The 18,777-nt window shown below is 36.0% G+C and overlaps 3 protein-coding genes and 1 pseudogene across 4 annotated transcripts; 1 reads left to right on the top strand and 3 right to left on the bottom strand.

Moving 5' to 3' along the window:
- Positions 1 to 4,328: 4,328 nt before the first annotated feature.
- LOC145614935 (putative protein S-acyltransferase 12) lies at positions 4,329 to 9,455 on the bottom strand. The gene is made up of 7 exons (XM_081670012.1): positions 8,839 to 9,455; positions 6,823 to 7,048; positions 6,328 to 6,419; positions 5,873 to 5,999; positions 5,692 to 5,777; positions 5,097 to 5,177; positions 4,329 to 4,798 (listed from the first exon to the last, which is right to left on the bottom strand). Exons 1-7 carry the CDS (start codon positions 9,040 to 9,042, stop codon positions 4,682 to 4,684), a joined length of 933 nt encoding a protein of 310 aa, XP_081526138.1. The 5' UTR covers positions 9,043 to 9,455; the 3' UTR covers positions 4,329 to 4,681.
- A 2,258-nt stretch (positions 9,456 to 11,713) lies between these two features.
- LOC145615058 (GRF1-interacting factor 2-like) lies at positions 11,714 to 16,007 on the top strand. 2 transcript variants are annotated; one of them, XM_081670134.1, is made up of 5 exons: positions 11,714 to 11,867; positions 11,971 to 12,100; positions 13,983 to 14,059; positions 15,128 to 15,212; positions 15,291 to 16,007. In XM_081670134.1, the coding sequence occupies exons 2-5, from the start codon at positions 12,020 to 12,022 to the stop codon at positions 15,726 to 15,728; spliced, it is 681 nt and encodes a 226-aa protein (XP_081526260.1). In that variant the 5' UTR covers positions 11,714 to 11,867; positions 11,971 to 12,019; the 3' UTR covers positions 15,729 to 16,007. The 2 variants fall into 2 exon arrangements, with proteins under 2 accessions (XP_081526260.1, XP_081526261.1); XM_081670135.1 differs by having other exon boundaries at positions 11,724 to 11,867; positions 11,978 to 12,100.
- A 692-nt stretch (positions 16,008 to 16,699) lies between these two features.
- Positions 16,700 to 17,911, bottom strand: LOC145613030 (uncharacterized). The gene is made up of 2 exons (XM_081668098.1): positions 17,217 to 17,911; positions 16,700 to 17,129 (listed from the first exon to the last, which is right to left on the bottom strand). The coding sequence occupies exons 1-2, from the start codon at positions 17,909 to 17,911 to the stop codon at positions 16,700 to 16,702; spliced, it is 1,125 nt and encodes a 374-aa protein (XP_081524224.1).
- Positions 17,912 to 17,992: 81 nt separating this feature from the next.
- Positions 17,993 to 18,577, bottom strand: LOC145613029 (putative mitochondrial protein AtMg00310 pseudogene; annotated as a pseudogene).
- Positions 18,578 to 18,777: the final 200 nt, after the last annotated feature.

Here is an 18,777-nt window from a genome sequence, read left to right as displayed (position 1 = left end):
ATGTTCACATTTGATGGTGTTGCAGCTAGCTTGGCTGCACTAGAATGCAGCCAAGAATTTGTAAGTTACCGGAGGCAGTCTCAATCAGATTCAGTCAAGATTGGACATTTAGATCGGGTTTTCCACCTTTTTGATAGTGATTACTAGATTTTTATCGAGGAGCTGTCTACTATTCCTATTAATGCCTCTCTTTTATTCCTTGGTATTTGTCGATATTTACAGATTATAATTGTGGAACGACTGCACGAGTATAACTTATGTACTAATTTTGATCAAAGTTTAAATTTTATTCTCTAGGAAATTAGGAGTTTTATTGAATTGGATTAAAAAAGAAATTACTACATACAATATTGGAATGGTTGAAAGGTGATAGATTACGCCACATAATATAACAATTGCACGGCATGAATTCTGATAATAATTAGGGAAGATCATGCCATGCCACATGACTACAAAAAATCAATTAAAAATTAATTAATCACCACCTAATTAATTACACATTGAGCTAATATAGTATTGAGTAAAATCCGATCGAAAACATCTTTCCTCAGATACGACCATTATTTCCAAGTCGACAGTGACAAGCAGCTTATTGTTAGACTTGGAAAAAACCCACTTTTGAAACGTAACTCATTGGAAGTGTGAGTCTACTTATTTTTAATAGTATAAACATATAATATGCTCATACCAAATAAACCCGTTTGTTGAAAACTTAATTTAATAACACTCTTCCTCTTATGCCTCACAACAAGTCACATATTTATCCCACCTCAAACAAACCTAGCTCAAGAAACCCAAACAACATCCCCGGTAGATACCTCTAAATGAAAGTAGTTCATATGTTTAAAGTCGTTGATCATTTGTAGGAATGATCAATCCTAAAGGTAAGATTGTGTACATCTAACCTATCTTTAATCGCGAGTTTTTAGTTCACATTGTATATTTCGAATGTATTTGATGGGCGTTGAGAGGAATGGTGTAGAAGAGGTTCCAAGGAAGAGGAAGACACAAAAAGTCCTAGCTTGATTATTGTTATCAGTTTTAGTAAGCATGATTGGAGGGGTAGTTTTGGTATATTGGATTATTAAGTACCACCCAAAAAACAGAGAATTGTGGATGGTTCCTTTTGGGTTGGTGTTGTTCACTACTCCTCCGCTTGTTTGGTTCATCTCTATTGCTGCTGATTTTTGCTGCCCTAAGGAAGAACAACACGGTGATTTGGAGCTTAGTCATCAACTCGCTGTCGGCTCGGTCAGTCAACCGGTTCAAGACATGGAAAGGAGATGATCACTTGATCAAAGGAATCATATTTCAATATTAAAAGGTGAATATGAATGTATTTTGAATACTGGAATTTTTATTCCTTATTTTAGGAATATAGATTGTGTTTAGAATCTATCAGTGACAAATTATTGTTAATATAAAAGTTTTAGGTTGTGTACTAGATTAGCTTCCTAACTCAATCATCACACATACGTTCCTCAATCTGGATTTGATTGTTACATTACTAATTCAAAATACGCTATTAATTCAAAATACGCTGTTAATGTAATTGTTCGTTATGGGGGTAGATTTGGTTACAACTTACAAGAGGGGCACCAGAAATTTGCAGTCTTTGGCATATTTTTGTTTAAATGATGACTGATTGACTGGCATGGAACAGAGGAAGGGTGGAAATTTTAAGGGACACTTAAAATTAGTAAGTCAAGGCAGTGCCAAATTCGTGAGACATAATTAAAGACATGTTTGATCACACACACCTTGCGTTAGGTCAATCTATTGATAATTACTGATCATTGTCATCATGGACATCCAAGCTATTATGCTAATCCTTGTATTAGTTTGCATTCGACGTGTGTGCAGAGGTTAATTAGCTAATAGGTTTTAGCTAGCACCAACACATTACATCCCAGCAATTACGAGTACTAAACTTATTTTCAACTGTGCTTATATCTTATATTTTATGAATAGTTGTTTTTCGATTTTTTTTTTTCATGCATACTCCCTCTGTTTCTAAAATTCGTTTCGTTTTTCAATTTAAGTCAATAAAATCAACTCAATTTTACATAACTAGTAGGAAGTCTTTAAATTTTATAATCTCCACAAAAATAATTACGAGTACTCTATTTCTCTTACTTTATACACTTTTTTTCTAATATGTACTCACTTTCTTTGTCTTTATGCAGAAAAACAAGTGAGTCGGAGTATAATAAAACATAATTATGGGATATTATGAGTGTGAATGACTTCATTTACTCACCATCACTTTAATAAAATCAGCAATTGACCAATTGAGATTATTTTAATTATGAAAGAGCAAATAGATAAATAAAATCTATACTCTGAATTTATATTCCATAAGGAGCAATAATTCTAGTATTTAGAAATAATATTGGTTAGAAAAAGAGGAAGTTGTTGTCACAAACTTACAACCTTCCCCAGTAGAAGGCTGTACCAGTCAAATTATAAGCTTAATAATACTCTGCTTTTGGCTCCGAATCAAATAACCCTTGATTCAAGGTGACTAACTTTTGCTGCGCTACCACTAGCACGCCATATAAATCATCATATATAGTGACCCCCTCGAAAAAAAGATACAGGAGTATCTAAAGAATAGACTCTTTACTACTTATTTAATTGCTAATGGTGTGACACTAAAGTATAATTTCATACGAGTATTCTAGTAAAACCTACATTAAGTAAACCTTAATACTAGTGAAGAGACCCTTCAAAACTGTAGACTTATAGCATGTTGTTGGAAGTAAACAATAACCCGCTAAAAAAGTCATTTAATGATCCCACACTTACCCCATGTCTTCTCCATGAATTTCTTCTTTATTTGCTAACCTATTTCGTTTTCACTAACGTTTCGGATTTTTTTAATTTTTTTGGATGAAACGTTTCAAATTTATACTTCAATCACTTTTAATTGATGTAACTTGAATTTCCAATCACAGATACCGGAAGAATCCTAACTTAAGTTTAGAATTCTGCATAATACAGAGTACGAAATATTCGAATTTTGGGTGAAAATTGAGATAGTGAAAAAAGGAGAAAATTTAGTGACTAGCATAATTAAATTAAATTTCATGTTTCTAAGATTGTTTTAAAAGTTGAACATGCATATTGACTTGCATGATACCAATGCATAATAATTACAAATGGAGAAACATACAAATATACAACAAAAGTCATGCTTGGCCAAAATTGAGAAAGCCATTCCCCAAGTAACAGTCGTAGGAAAGTATAATGGTCCATTTACATGAAATTTAGCAGCTTCATATTAAAGGTCCAAAATTGATGTCAAGGTTTTAAGCTAGACTAAAACTTGTAGACCATAATAAAAGTCAAAGGTATAAATGTATAATGCATGCATGTAGGATTATAGATGCAGCGTATGGAGCAAAGAGGAAAAACGAATAGCATTGATTATTGACTAGAACTTCACAAGCATCATACATGCTCAAGGTCAAGGGGAAGTAAATAAAGGATCACACAATTTTTAGGAAAAGGCAATGCTGCATGAATGGGAACCTTTCGCAAGAATAATCCGCAAGTTCGTAACTCAAAACCAATTAACCTAAATCTAATACGGATACATTGTAGCTTATACGAAGTATAACCTATATCGCAAACTCAACAGTTACGAAGTAAACTCTAACAGGCTAACAAGACATGTTTGCCCTAGCGCATCATGGACCTAGTTCTTGGAGTGGCCAGCACAAGACGAACTTAGTCATGCCTTCAGAGTCTCAACTCAGGGGCACAACACTTCCCATTACCACATCTTATTCCATGCTTCTTATAGATCTTCAGGGTTTATTTAGTACTCATATCTCGGAAATAAGATAGATCTAATAGTAAGATTGTTCCCATTGTAAGCAATGTCTAGGAAAACTCTAGTCTAAACCAAAGGTGTGTCATACAAAGTATTGTTTTGGAACTATCAAACTCTAAATTGTGTTGGATATCAACACCTTGTTTTTATTGTGGACCAAACATCTGATATTAGTCAACAGACTGATACGCTTGGCTTTTCAAGTTGTTCCCATTAACACATCTACTCCACTTCGTATTCAGTGGGAGCTTTAACTATCTCTCCCCTTGAGTTCTTAAAAAATCTGAAGGGAAAATAAGGTAAATTGACTCGCGCTGCCAACTTATTACCTCCTTTCCTGTATATATTTCAAGAGTTCCCTAAAATCCATAGCACGAAAACATGATAATCTCAATCTATCCCTACATGCCAGCCACTGGATTTAAGGGCAAAGTCTTATGTGTGGCGCGGGACTCACAGTTAGTGAAGATTGGTATCACATGAGACTTGCTGCCAAGGAAAGATAACATCTTCATGACGAATTCATACAAATCTGAAGCCTGCAGAACTGCAAGGGATGTATATGCAGAAGACGCAAGTACCACACTACAATATAAATTTTAACAAGGGAAAATAAATTTTCTACACTCAAGAATGAATGTAACAGTTATCACCTACTTGTATTTTTGACAAGATGATGTAAGAGGAACTATCACATAAACAAGTATTATGAAAGAGGTTTGCCACTCCAACCGTTGCAATGGTGATTCCGCACTCAAGTTCAATATTACAATGGCGTCATCTGGCTGGTGTGATGCCACCCTCAATAACACTAGGGTCAACTAATCTTTACTCACCAGCTATTTACGACTCAGAATCATCACGCACAGGAAAATGTGTGCCTTGTAGTGAGGGTACATTGTCTAAATCATCCTTTGTAAACATCGGAAGAAACCATAGCGCTTTTTTCGTGCCAAAGACCTGCAAAATTGTGACAGAAGAGAATACATATAAGTTTGCTTCAGCTTTCACAAAACATATAGGTCGGGAACTTAAAGTAAAAGGATTATGAAAAATACTCTAGATACTCATCATTCAGTTTGATGAAGTGAAACAGGCTTCTTGAAGAACTAGAAATATACTAAAGTTAACTTTAATTGCGTTCTAAGTTAGGGTTGGGAATATCGTTGTAATAAGTGCATAGAGAAAAAAAAAACAAAATTAAAATCACTCTTCTGCAATGCAACTTTAAGAGAAAAAAAGGGGAAGCAAAGTTAACCTGCTCAAAATTCCTTCTCCAACCCAAGTCATACTTCCATCTGGATGCCGTTTCCTTTTTATCCCTCTTCTTCTCATAAACCTGGAATACAAAATATAAGCTCAATGATTATAAGGTTAAGTGATGCCATTATATTACACGTCATCATAACATCATCATAATTTCCAACCTAAGGATGTCTCACTTCCACCCTGGAAGAGAGCAGCAAACCAGCAATGAGCTAAGCTTTGGGCTGATCTAGAAATATTTTATAATTGGCATAGTAAACAGCTTGCACCCGACTTGCTTACTTACCCGTCTATCTAGGTAATGGTCCATACTCCATAGTGGACTTGCTCATTGCCATAATTTTTTATTTTTTAAAAATTTCAAATTAACAAGAGATGTCAAACTAAAAGTCTGAGGACTGGAGTGGCAATAGGATATTAAGAAGGTTATAATACATCACAAAACTTATAAGATCAAACAGGCAAAACTCAAAACCAGATACAAACCTCATCTTCTACAGCAAAGCTTTAGTAGAACACAGTCTAATACAACAACAAAATTGAAAATAAAATTTAGGACTGCGTTAAGTTACTGGGGGTCTCATTACCTCAATAGTTGTTGTGTTGCTCCAAAGAAGTGTTGCATGCATGATCACGAAACAGAGGAGGCTAAGGGCAAAGGCCAAATTTAGAACTGCATTAAGTTACAACATCTGTAAGAAAAACCGAAAAGATGAGAATGCTGAAATATGTAAATGATGACATGATCAGTGAGAGAAAAAATCTTACCAAATGCCAAAACCATGACAGCCAGATTACCGGGAGAGGCAGAATGTTTCCTTGCTTCTCCAAATAAAGTAATAACTTTAGGAAGTAATGCAAATGTGTCTAATGCTGTCTCCAGGAATGTATATATCTAAACAGAAAATCAGGGGGGTTAAAGAGGACAAAAGAAAGTTAATGCCAAAAATCAATATCTACCAACATTCAAAACATATTCGCATGCGGTATCATTCACTATAAAAAGATCGTTAAGCTACAAATAAAAACACAATTCAAAAAGTTGTTCAAGATAACAGCCCTTTGAACTCAGACAAGATACAAAATCAGTCATGATACAGAATTAATCTTCTCCAATCCCAACACTCAACTGCGGAAAGAATGTCCTTCCTGACATGAAGTCGATGAAGAAACAAAAATATATATATACACACATAAAATAATGATAGAGATTAAAAACTTACAAGAAATAAGAGGAAGAACTTGTAATTGCGTGCCCCAACACAATTAACTACCCATACACAATGGTGATCCATTTTGAGAACACATTTTTGGCCTACACAAACAAGCAATCTTCATCAGTAATTTCAATAGAAGTATTGAACAGATTTATTCAATTAAAGAATAAAGGAACAAAGATGTGTTATAGATGGAAGGCTAGTATCAATAAATTCAATAGAAATATTGAACAGATTACAAACAGGTAGTCCATAGAAGTATGTAAAGCCCACAGCACTAGAATTCCCCACATATCAAAGTAAGCTAAAAGCTGGGAAGTATGCGCAAACGGCTTCACTTTTTTATAAGAAGCCAAAAGAAGAAAAAGGAAAGATAGCCATGAAACTAAAACCAAACTAACACTTTCAGTTTTAAGAAATAAAACATCTCAGCCTTTCTAAGGAAAACAACAAAGTAAATGAATTTAATATTAAGTTTTCAGAAAAGTTGAAGTAGCTTACAGACAGAACAATGGTGGCAACGTGGTGGCCTGGGATTCTGACATCGACTACAATACCCCGCAGTTGATCTTCGTTCTGATCCATTTGGTGCAGGCCATGGAGATGCTAAAGATGAAGATGAAGTACCTTCCTCCAGATTAACATTCAACTCTGGAGCCCAGTTTTGAGGAATAGAACCAGGGTCTCGGAAGACTACCATAAAGTAGCTCCAGGTTAACAATATAAGCTACAAAAGGAGTAGTCTACAAACAATCAGAATAACCAATCACAAACAATACATATATGATACATGAACAAACAACAATGAACATACAAAATGATATTAATAAATAGTCAAAAAGGAGATTATCAAGCTCACAACTTTGCTTATCAGTCCATTAGATATAAGTCAAATCACTAATTGCAGTCCATTTGTCTGATGCCATTGATATTAGGTCTTTCGATACATCAAGAGCACAAATATTTAGCAATCTAAAGACTTCGAATAGGATTACTAAGGATGTGCATTGTCAGACACAGTACTCAATTGAGTTCATAGCTCTATATGATTCTCTTCAAAATTCATGTTAGAATTTTCTCACCCATAACTAATGCAGTGAAGAATGAATACATAAGAGGATTCCAAATTTCTGATCACATTAAAAGGCTATGATGTCATTGTTAAGAACGAAGTCTATGGTGTCATTGTTATAAGAACTAAGTCCATGATGTCAAAGCCTCAGTTTACCTCTTTGATTCCATGCCGGCCTCTAGAACCATAATATGCCCACTTCATAAATGGATTGGAGTCTACATAAAAACCGCTTGACCTTTCAAAGACACCTACTTGATGGTTTCAGGCCAAATCAGTGTCCTTCTGTAATAGATTAACCTAAGGAAGGGCAGTATAGGTATTATACTAATATTAGTTCACTAGGTTAATAGTCCTTACTCCTTAGTATAAATAGAGAGGGAAGGAAAGGAAATCAGTAGGCGAAAATTGGATGAAACTTGTTGAGAGTTGTGACCTCAAGTCACTCACTATTGAGAGTAATAGCCTTAAGCTATTAAACCTATCCTTTGTAATCCATCCACCATTATCAATCCTTAGTAAAGCTTCCATCTTTCTCATTTCTTCTTTATAAATCTATTTACCAAAAATCAGATTATTTAGTTAATTAGAGAACTAATCTTTTCTCTATATTTTGCTGTTGTTAGTGTGAGTTATATCAGTTCATCGCACCTTCATGTCTCAAAATTTATAGATCATGCTCACTCCTTTACGGACTACGGTACAAAGAACCAAGGGCGTGAACTGACAAGTACTAAATTGAGTGTTCTTTATGGTTTGAAGAAATGTGATCAAGAGCACAAATCTCAACACCTAAGACTCCTAGGAGGACAATTCCGAAAAATTAGCCAATTGGCAAATCAAGCCAATCACTTTGACAAAAAGACAATACTATAAAGCTGACATCTTTCCATCCAACCAGATTAGCTGCAAAACTGATAACTATTCTACTTATGTTCAGCATCTCTTACCAATAAGCCTCTAAAATCTAAACACTTACACTAACCAGATTAGCTGCAAAACTGATAACTATTCTACTTATGTTCAAATTCCTATCAATATTTAAATTTGATCACTCATCCTCAATTAGTAGGAGTAGGATTGAGTCTAGATTTACATCTTGACCTCCTAAACCCTGCCAACCTTGTAATCCTATCAATTGAACTACTTCATCCGCTCAAATATAAACCTTTACCAATTATTCGAAAAACTTTAAAGTTGTCACCTTTACTAGCAATAACAAAATCCCTAACATAAACATGGCAATAATAACAATCTAAATAATCATCTCCACAAAACCAAACAACTAAAAATACCAATTTCAATTGAAGCCCCAAATTAGCCAAATCAAGTAGTAAATTTAACAATGAGAATAACTAATCATCAAACAAATAATCAAGCAGAAATCAGAAAAATGCTAATTCAAACAAACAGATAATGAAACAGTAAAGAATCAGCAAACTCACAAGAACATGGAAAAGAAGAACAATGAATGCAGCCAAAACCGCCGGAGCACCACCGTGGATCAATTTGGGCCCCCAAACAAGAACGATAACAGCCCAATAAGAGAGTGCAATGATACCCAACACCATAAAGATCATCAAGTAACCCAAGTATCGGAGCCCCGAACAATACTTAAACGGGTTAATATCCATTGTTCTTCGGAGCATCCGATTTTGGGGGACTGAAAGAAGAGGCGGGGATTTAGTTCTTCTTGGTTGAAACAGCGATTTGCAGAAATCTGAAGCCAGGATTTATTTATTTATGTTCTTAGTTGGGGTCGTTTATTTTCAGTTGGAAAGTTGTTTTCTTGATTTGCGAAAACCAAGGAATGATCTTGGTTGGTTTTCTGAAAAATTGAATCTTGGGAAGTTTGATTTGAAGGTTGGTTATTGTGGGGAAGAAGAGAATTAGGGTTATTTTGGGAATTTTTATGGAAGTAATCAATCAATCAATCAATGGCGGACTATAAAGAAAGTAAGCCATGAACAGTTTATAGGGAGTAGTTGAAAACCAAATTTGGGAATTGTAGAGCCCTGTGACCAAATGATTCTATGCCTGTCACATCACGCAACTCAATTTGTTTTTGGTTTGAGGCCCTGTTTTTTTTTTAAGGATCAATCTTAAATTTTGAGTACCAATCAAGGTTAACTCAATTTCCACCAATATATTTTGAGTCATCGAGTAAATTTGAATACTGATATGATCATATGATGAATAGTTGAGATCTAAAAATTTTTGATTAATTTGTTTGGTTATCTTATCCACGGATTAATCTAATTTCATTCTTCAATTTGGTGTCAATAATCTATGTTGCAAGTAGTTCAAAATGAATGGCATACAATAAATTCCGTAAAGTTAGCAAAATGGATCTTTAGATAAAAGAGTAATACTAAAATTTGATTTTAAGTAATGCATTTGTAGTATTATACTCCATTGAAAGTGAGAATTTTGCTCATGCCTTACAAACTTGTTTAGGGAAGCAAAAGACTTTTTTTCCACATTGAAGGAGTACAGATTCTTTTGTTTGGCTTGAAACGGTAAGTTTTATATTTCGGGTTTGATTCGCTCTCACAAAAATGTTGATTTGAGTTAGATGGGGAAAATCCAACTCGTATAAGCACATCGTTGCAAAGCCTACAACCAACCAATCGATTAAGATTAGTGCACGTGTATGGTTTTTGATTGATTTGGCACATCTTTATTACTCCCTCTGTTTTTTTTATATGCATCAGTTTGACTGGCACATTTGCCGAGACGTTACTTTGACCATTAATATCTTTAATTTTGCATTAGTAAAAATTGTAACAAATTTATATTATGAAACTAGACATTATGACAAATCTAGTGATATAATATATAATAATATTTATTCATTTTTTAGAGGTGAAAAAATTAAGTCAACCATGATATGTGAATAGTGCAATTGTCAAAGTGATGCATATAAAAAAAAAACGGAGGGAATATTTTTAATCTTTATGATAACTTCCCTCCGTCACAATTAATGGTTGTAGAGATTCAAATCAATATACACTTCAAAATCTTATTCGAACATCCTAAATTACAATATCACTAAAGACCAAGTTTCATGGTTAATCTAATAATCGTTCTTGTTTTATCGACAACCATTGTAACATAAATACAATATACAACCAAAAACAACTCGCTAAACATAAACAAGTTTCATGATTTCTATACTTCCTAGTAGAAATTGTTTACTGTACATTATTATAATGATAGTCTTGTACCCACCCAAATACCCAATACAACCATGGTAGAATAAATCAAAGAGAGACAAGAAAGTGATACTAGTTCAGACAACACGTGCCAGGGAGACCCTCCCGGCAAATACAAATATTATAAAACACCCGGTGTACAGTAACATTATTGTAAATCAGCTCAAATAAAGTAAGCACCTTCTTCCTTATTTTTCATTTTATGGATCTTTCTTTCTACTTTCAGTTTCTCTCTCTACTCTTACTTTTCTTCTCTCTCCTTTTTCTTTACTCTTTCATTTTCTCTTCATCTTCCATGATTTATCACTATATGTCTTCAGATTCAAAGGTTTTTTTTTCCTTTTCTATTTATTGATTTTTGTTATTTAGTTAATAGTACTTGATCTGATTTTGATTTTTCTGAATTAATTAAGCTAAAATGCTTGTTTTGAAAGTTCATGATGGAGGTATTTTGATTATTTTTCAAAATTTCTTTCGCCTTTTATGATTTTGTAACCTCTTCCTGTATGTAATTTTTTTTCTTCTGATTTTAATTACTTATGTTATATTGAATTCTGGATTTGTAGACACATTGCATTATCATTTTGAGCGATTAATTCTTTTTCTATTTTAAGAAAATATCTCTCTGTTTTGTTAAATTTTTGTACTGCAATTACTGTGTTGCTAATGTAAATGCAATGACAAAGATGCAACCCGCCACCAATGGATATGGCAGGGACATCGGCGGATATTAGTGCGTTTTTGTAAAATAGGGGTCACTTTTGTGATAAAAAGGGTCACTTCTGTAAGAAAAAAGGGTCACTTTTGTGAGAAAAAAAAAAGTCACTTTTGTGAGAAAAAAGGGTCACTTATGTGAGAAAAAGGGTCACTTCTGTGAGAAAAAAAGGGTCACTTTTGTAAAAAAAAAAAAAGATCACTTTTATTAAGAAAAAGGGTCACTTTTCGCAAAAATTTCGATGTACAATAAAATTATTGTACACCGGGGGCATGCAAAAGTTTTTGCCCGGCAAAATAGACAGTGTTACTTACTACTCGTACTAGTATTATAATACGGTTACTACTTACTGTTTTAAGTGGCACTCGTACAGTCGTACTACTCAGACACCTGATACTTAAAACCCAAACTTTTTATTTTTATTTTTATTTTTATTTTTAATATTTTTTTGGGGGTTAGTTCAATATTCGAGAATCATCGACGATACCTTGTCTTCCCCTCCAAATTCAAATTTTATTTCACATTTTTTCTCTCTCATCTACAGGTAACTTAACATAATTCTTCATCAATTTCCCTTTTTCTTTCATTTTATCATCAACTAATTTTGGGTGAATTAAGAATTAGGGTTTTTGTTTTCTTCAATTAAGTTTGCAGAAACTACGAAATTAATCAGGGGAGAAATTCATTGATTATAAAATGCAGCAGCCTACGCCTTCAATGATGCCTGTTATGCCTTCTTTTCCTCCGGCTAACATCACCACCGAGCAGATTCAAAAGGTTTTTCTCTCTTCTTTTTCACAAAAAAATTAATTATCTTTTTATTATATAGAATTTGATTATGATCTGTTATTGATGTCTTTGATTTGGTAATTTGATTATTGCTGCTTGATTAATTTGCTGGATTTCCAAGTTATAAAAATTTGAGAGATATTATGGTAAAATTAGTTCAATTTGGTGCGAAAGTGAACAAATTTTAGAGTTTATGCTAAATTGCTAATCATGGTAGTACTGTCAATTTAGGTTATTGTGATTGAGTGTTTAGATTTTGCAGTAATTTGTGTTGCCTATTGTTTTTGGGCTTTAATTGTTGTTCTGTGAACCAACTATGTATTACGGAGTATGTATTATGGTGTCTAGATGTTATTACAAATTGACTAGTTTAGGTGGATGGTGCCAGTGAGAAGGACGGCACTTCACTGGGTTGCCTACTTGTCGAAAAATCTAGATGCAATTTCTCTGCTATATGCATGTTGCTTCAAGACTTTGCGAATTTTGAATGAGCCGTGGTTGTTGGCGTGGATGCCGGTGGTATAAACTACTTCAGTGAGTTCAATCCACTGAAACTTATCAATTTGCATGCTTATAGCAAAGCTGACTGACACTGGCCACTAGAAAAGAAGGGTGTTTTGGGAGTTTTAGTCTTAAAACAGCCTAAACGTCATTGGATTGGGGTAGAAATAAGGATGAGGATCTTTAGGTGTTTATAGTTTCATTAATAGTTGTAGTTGTGAGGCTGACTAGTTAGGCAGGGGAGGTCCTGGCTGAAGGATTGTTGATTGGACACAATGTTATACGAGAGTTGAGAAATGAAGAGATGGCATGGTTAAGATGTTGTGAGTATGGGCCTTTACGTAATGGAGATATTGTTACTAAAGGTTAACATGTGTTAGTTGCTGCATAGTAAAGCATATATTCTTGCCCGGATCCATGATTTATTGCTGCTAACCTCTAGACCTATTGACCAATTATATGGTTACTGAAGTAGATTTTATTATAAGTCAAGCTTCACAGCCAATCCTCCCATTGATGTGTTGTATTGCACTTGACAATTAAGCCTTATTTATACATGCTTCTCCTATTCTTTGCTTAACTTTTTGCTCATCAGGCCCGTTATGTGACCTTACTCAAGTTGGGTACTTGTATCACTTTATGCATATGGATAGGCCATTTCTCAAGGCATATCTCCTTATCTGGTTCTGTGATTTCAACCCGAAAAATATTCTTCTTAATAGATCCTTCCTCCCTTGTCAAATATAGTTCCATGCATGTGTTTGTATTGATTCTAGATTTTTTATGGGAGTTTTCTATACAAGATTTTCTCTATTAATACAACTAAGAAATCCAGTCGTGCTCATGATTCATTTTACAGATTTGATTTCAAGTGTGTATACAAAAATGATTCATTTTGTGATAATATTGTGTATGAAATAATTATGATTTCTGTACATTAAGATTCATTTTTCCTTTCCAGCTAACCCTTCCTTATATTACTTCGTCCAAAAGTGAGGTAGTCCAGCCTGATTTTAAAGAGCAGTTGTATGCTTGTTTCCCTCAGATCTTCAAATCTTGTCTTTGTCCTAGAAGGTTCACTCTAAATTTTCCTCCAGTGACTCCTGCATTCTTTGATTTGATCTGTGACTAGATTTGTTTAATTATACTAAACTGTAGTTAGATGTTTTACCATGACAGATTGACATTTATGTAACCTCATCATAGCTATAAATTATATGACATAGTTGCTTCTTTACATAGCAACTTCAAGACTGACTTTAACTGGTGACTGTTTTGAAAGTTTTGATTTGCTTACAGTTGTGATATTCAACTGCAGTATGCTTATACATACCACTTCCTTTCCTGACCTTTTGTTCATTGATTGCAGTATCTTGACGAGAACAAAAAGCTAATCTTGGCTATATTGGATAACCAAAACCTTGGGAAGCTTGCTGAGTGTGCTCAGTAAGTTGCTGTTTAATTTTTGTTCAGCTTTATTGCTTATCTACTGAGACTGGTTGCTTATCTATTTCTTGGTCATGTCTCATTGTTGATTATTACGGTTTTTAATTTTTTTCAAGGGCCCATGGGATGGTTTCTTTTATGATTTGGATTTGTATCTGTGTGACCAGTTATGCCTTATCAGAAGTTTATAATCTGGTAAATTTGCAACATGTATCCATGTGGTTGCTTCTGTAGGATTGCCCTTTCTTCAGTTCTTCTCTCATCAAAGAATCCCTTTATGCATGCTGTTGATTACAATCCCCTTTTCTCCCACCCTTCTACCCTTTATATCTGAATCACACCGCAATGCTAGGGGAAATAGTCCATGGGCAGTGAGCCAAGTACCAGGATGCTTATACCACTTTAGTGTAAGAAAACTTAAATAAGTATCATGGTGCTATCATATGGCTACTAAGTATGAATGATGGTCTGTAAAAATGAGTGCAATCTGTATAGATATAGGTTTGGGTTATTAGAGCTCAGAGACACTGAAATTTATGTAATGTGCGGTATATTAAAAGTTGTGTTATTTGTGTAGATGTTATCAGTATCAACCACTTTGCATTTAGATGGTTGGATAAGGCGATGTTTCATATGCTTGCTTTGTAACAGTATGTCACGGCATTGATAATTGACCTTGAATTTTAGGACTGATAACTGTGTTAAGCCCTAGACATGAAGAGTTGAGGCCTTCAGTGACCTATAATATTTCTGTGGCAATCATCAACTCAACTTCTATGGATTGTGACTAGCAGAAGTGATGAATTGATGATGGTTATAATGGCCACAATCTTGTATCTTCTGTTTTTAGGCAATGTTGCATCCATTGATTTAACTAATACTAGTTAAATGATGGTTATAATGGCCACAATCTTGTATCTTCTGTTTTTGGGCAATTTTTGGGCAATGTGACTAGTAGAACTGATGAATTGCTGATGGTTATAATGACCACAATCTTGTATCTTCTGTTTTTGGGCAATGTTGCATCCATTGATTTAACTAATACTACATATATCTTGATTTCTGCAGATATCAAGCACAGCTTCAGAAGAACTTGATGTATCTGGCTGCAATTGCTGATGCTCAACCTCAGATGGCAACAGTACCTGCCCAAGTATGCTTGCTTACAATATCACTTAACTGACTCTAATTATGATGGCAACAGTGCTTATGTATAGAGCATCACCTGCAGGTGGCTCCGCATCCTGCCATGCAACAAGGAGCATATTACATGCAACAGCAAGCTGCTGCAATGGCTCAACAACAAGGTTTCACTCCTAGGATGCCTGCTCAGTTCACTAATCCACTTCAGATGCAGGAGCAACATCAGCAACAATCTCAGGTACATCAGCAGCAGCAGCAGCAGCAGGCCATGGCTGGGCAAATGAACTTTAGACCTGCAGGTCCTAGTGATGGAATGCATCCCATGCAAACTGAAGCAATGCATGGAGGTGGTAGCGGTAGTGGGCCACATGCATCGGCCAGTCCTAGTGACACACGTGGAGGAAACAAGCAAGATGGCCCTGAGGCAGGGTCTACAGGTGACGGACCAGGAAATTCCACCACAGGTGCAGGGCGCAATATTGAAGGAGAACCGTCTTACCTAAAAGGTTCAGAAGAAGGAAAGTGACAATGCCTTTTCATTTATAGGCATATGAATGTTGATAGGTAGGAATTTGTGTTTTTCTCATACAGGAAGAAGGTGGTGGTGGTCTGGTCTCATCTTTGGTAAGCTTAAAATAGGAAGTGTAATTTTCGTGTTTGTTTCTTAATTTAGCTTAAGTTAGTGGAAGTTGTAGGGTTTCTGTTATGTTGTTATGTCCTAACATGTTGGCAAAAATCAAGTCCAGCATCCAATTATGATTCTAGACCACCTTTATCTATGGAAAAGATTGATGTTTGATCTTTCCTCTTGGCCATCCATGTAGTCCTTAGGGTTCTGCTGCGGATGTGGATTTGCAGCTGTTCCAGACAAGTCTTCTGAAGTAAAACCTCTCTCGTCTCTATTTCCTTTTTAACTCTTCCTGCCATAATTATGTCCAATAACTATTTGTAGTTATAGCATGAATACATCCGTATTTGGTTAAATGGAGACGGGGAAGGTTTTGAGGATATAGAAGGGATGCTATCTTATTTGGGCTGATGACAGTTTGGTTGGCTCTTTGCTATCTCAATCGTGAACTAACTGAGAGACCTATAATTTGATAGTCTAGTACTAGTATTATTAGGCTTAATGTAGTATTAACATTCTATTTATGAATTAGGTTGGTCCTGGTACTTCAAACTAGTAAGAATTAATGTTAGTGGGTGAGAAATTAAGAAGAAATATTCATTTACAAGCAATGAAGAAAAAGGTTAGGGGATATAATTAAAGAAAAAGAACGTCGAAGTTAGCCATATTTTAAAAGCAACAAAAGGTTAAAGTGAGACGTGTAGTGGTAGTAGAAAGTTGCTCTGGTTTCTGCGAGGGCTTTATTTCATTTGTAAGGAACAACATGAATAAAGTACGGACTAGTAGATAAACTAGAAATAATCAACTATAGAGTACATAGTACGGAATACTTTTTTTTTTTTTTTGAAAGGAAAGTAGTGCCAATATTATTAATCACGGGACAAATTGTCCATCAAAACATACGGAGCAATCACTGAGGGACAGTGGTTCTCCCAAATCTGTTCTACACCAAACGGCACTACTCTAGCTAAGTGGTGAGCAACATAGTTACCACTCCTTTTTACATGAGACCAAGTAACAAAATCAAAATTAGAGCACCAAGAAAGGGCATCTTCAAGTATGGAGTCGAGGTCAGTGTAATAGATCATTCCTTTAGAGAGGCGAGACATGATCTCCTTGCAATCCGATTCAAGAATGACATGCTTGAGGTTGAAACGGTGAGCTAACCTGGCAGCCATAACCACAGCTTTACACTCCGCAATTGCAGGGGGCCAGCAACCACGGGTGCGTCTAGTAGCAGTAAATAAAATATCCCCCTGAGAGTCTCTAGCTACGACACCCAAACCAATCCACCCATCACTAGAAATGTGAGCATCACAATTCAGCTTAATTAAATGCTGAGGGGGGGGGGGGGGGGGGGGGCTGAGGGGGGGGGGGGGGGGCTGCCAAACCTTATCTTCTGTGCCAACCGTGCTTCTGGAAGGGGCTTTGGTTCCATAAATACGCTGCGTGTAGGAGTTGAAGTCATCAGCAAGGCACTTCGACCTCGCAGCAATGGTGAAGTGAGACACCTCCTTCCCTTTAAAGACCTTCTCATTTCGTCGTTGCCATATATTCCACATTAGGATCACACCCAATTGCACTTTCTTCTCATTCAGTTTGCTCCAAGAAACAACCAAATCCGCAAAGTTCAGCTCACCCCACTTCTCTACAACCTCTTCACACTCCAATTCCCTCCATAGGTCACGCACACACCTACACTCATAGAGAGCGTGCCTAGCAGATTCCTCCAGTTCGTCACACCATGGGCAGAGGGAGTCATCGCACATGTGTCTTGCTTTGAGCAACTCCCTAACAGAAAGAGTACCCGTACATATTCTCCAAATAAAATGCTTGACCTTCGGAATTGCATTGAGCTTCCAGATTGCTACCCACGCCTTGTGAAAGCTGTCAAAATCACAGGACATACCCAACATATATGCCGTTTTGACCGAGTACTTACCATCCATGGAGAAAGCCCAAGTAAGTGAGTCAAGGGGTAAGCGGTCACTAATTGGGATAGCCAGAATGCATCTCTTGTCTCTATCATTAAAGTGGTCAGACAATAGCTCATAGTTCCACTCCTTGCAGTCCGGAGTCATCAGTTCATGCACCAGCTTAAGGGGTGGCGAAGCAGGGGTAGTAATGAAACGGCCAAGTTCATCCGCAACCCAAGGATCCTTCTATATGTCGATCTTTGAACCGTCTCCAACCCTCCAAATTAGCCCTTCCTTAAGAAGAGCCTTAACACCCCAAATACTTCTCCACGAGTAGCTACTCAAGTTACCTCGAAAAGCGTCAAGGAAATCACACTTAGGAAAATATTTTGCCTTTAAAACTCTCGCAAGCAATGAGGAGGGAACTGAGAGAATTCTCCATGCTTGTCTGCCAAGGAGGGCTTCATTGAATACCTCCAAATTTCTGAAGCCCAAGCCACCGAGACATTTGGGACGGCAGAGAGCTTTCCAGCTTTGCCAATGAACAGTCCTACGCGAGTCTGACCCACCCCACCAAAATTTTGCCATCATAGAATGAATCTCATGAATCACAGTTGTGGGAATTTTATAAATTCCCATTAAGTAAGAGGGTATAGCTTGGATAACGGACTTAAGGAGAACTTCCTTCCCGGCTCTTGATAAGAGCTTTTCCTTCCATCCCTTGAGTTTTTTCCATATTCTATCTTTTAAAGCAACAAAGGTAGCTTTTTTAGACCTTCCAATGACCGTGGGGATGCCAAGGTACTTGCCATGATTTTCAACCTCTTGCATTTTCAAAATACCGATCACCTCCTCTCTTTTCGCCGCACTCACCCCTTTACTAAAGGAGACCTCCGATTTTTGATAATTAATTTTCTGTCCGGATGCAATGTCCGGATGCAATTTCGTATAAGTTGAGAATATCAACTATTTTCGTGCATTCCTCTCGGTTAGCTCTGGTAAAGAGAAGACTATCGTCTGCAAAAAGAAGA

Source organism: Chenopodium album, chromosome 25 (assembly GCF_948465745.1).
Source record: "Chenopodium album chromosome 25, dcCheAlbu1.1, whole genome shotgun sequence".
In the NCBI taxonomy this organism is placed as follows: Eukaryota; Viridiplantae; Streptophyta; class Magnoliopsida; order Caryophyllales; family Amaranthaceae; genus Chenopodium; species Chenopodium album.
This window is presented reverse-complemented; position numbering and strand designations above follow the sequence as displayed.

Coding starts and splice junctions, on each gene's coding strand:
- LOC145614935 (XM_081670012.1), bottom strand. CDS start 9,042: ATGCTCCGAAGAACAATGGATATTAACCCGTTTAAGTATTGTTCGGGG. Junction 6,000..6,327: donor AGTTCTTCCTCTTATTTCTT/GTAAGTTTTTAA, acceptor TTTTCTGTTTAG/ATATATACATTCCTGGAGAC. Junction 4,799..5,096: donor GGAGAAGGAATTTTGAGCAG/GTTAACTTTGCT, acceptor ACAATTTTGCAG/GTCTTTGGCACGAAAAAAGC.
- LOC145615058 (XM_081670134.1), top strand. CDS start 12,020: ATGCAGCAGCCTACGCCTTCAATGATGCCTGTTATGCCTTCTTTTCCT. Junction 14,060..15,127: donor AAGCTTGCTGAGTGTGCTCA/GTAAGTTGCTGT, acceptor TGATTTCTGCAG/ATATCAAGCACAGCTTCAGA. Junction 15,213..15,290: donor TGGCAACAGTACCTGCCCAA/GTATGCTTGCTT, acceptor CATCACCTGCAG/GTGGCTCCGCATCCTGCCAT.
- LOC145613030 (XM_081668098.1), bottom strand. CDS start 17,911: ATGACTCCGGACTGCAAGGAGTGGAACTATGAGCTATTGTCTGACCAC. Junction 17,130..17,216: donor GGCACAGAAGATAAGGTTTG/GCAGCCCCCCCC, acceptor TCACATTTCTAG/TGATGGGTGGATTGGTTTGG.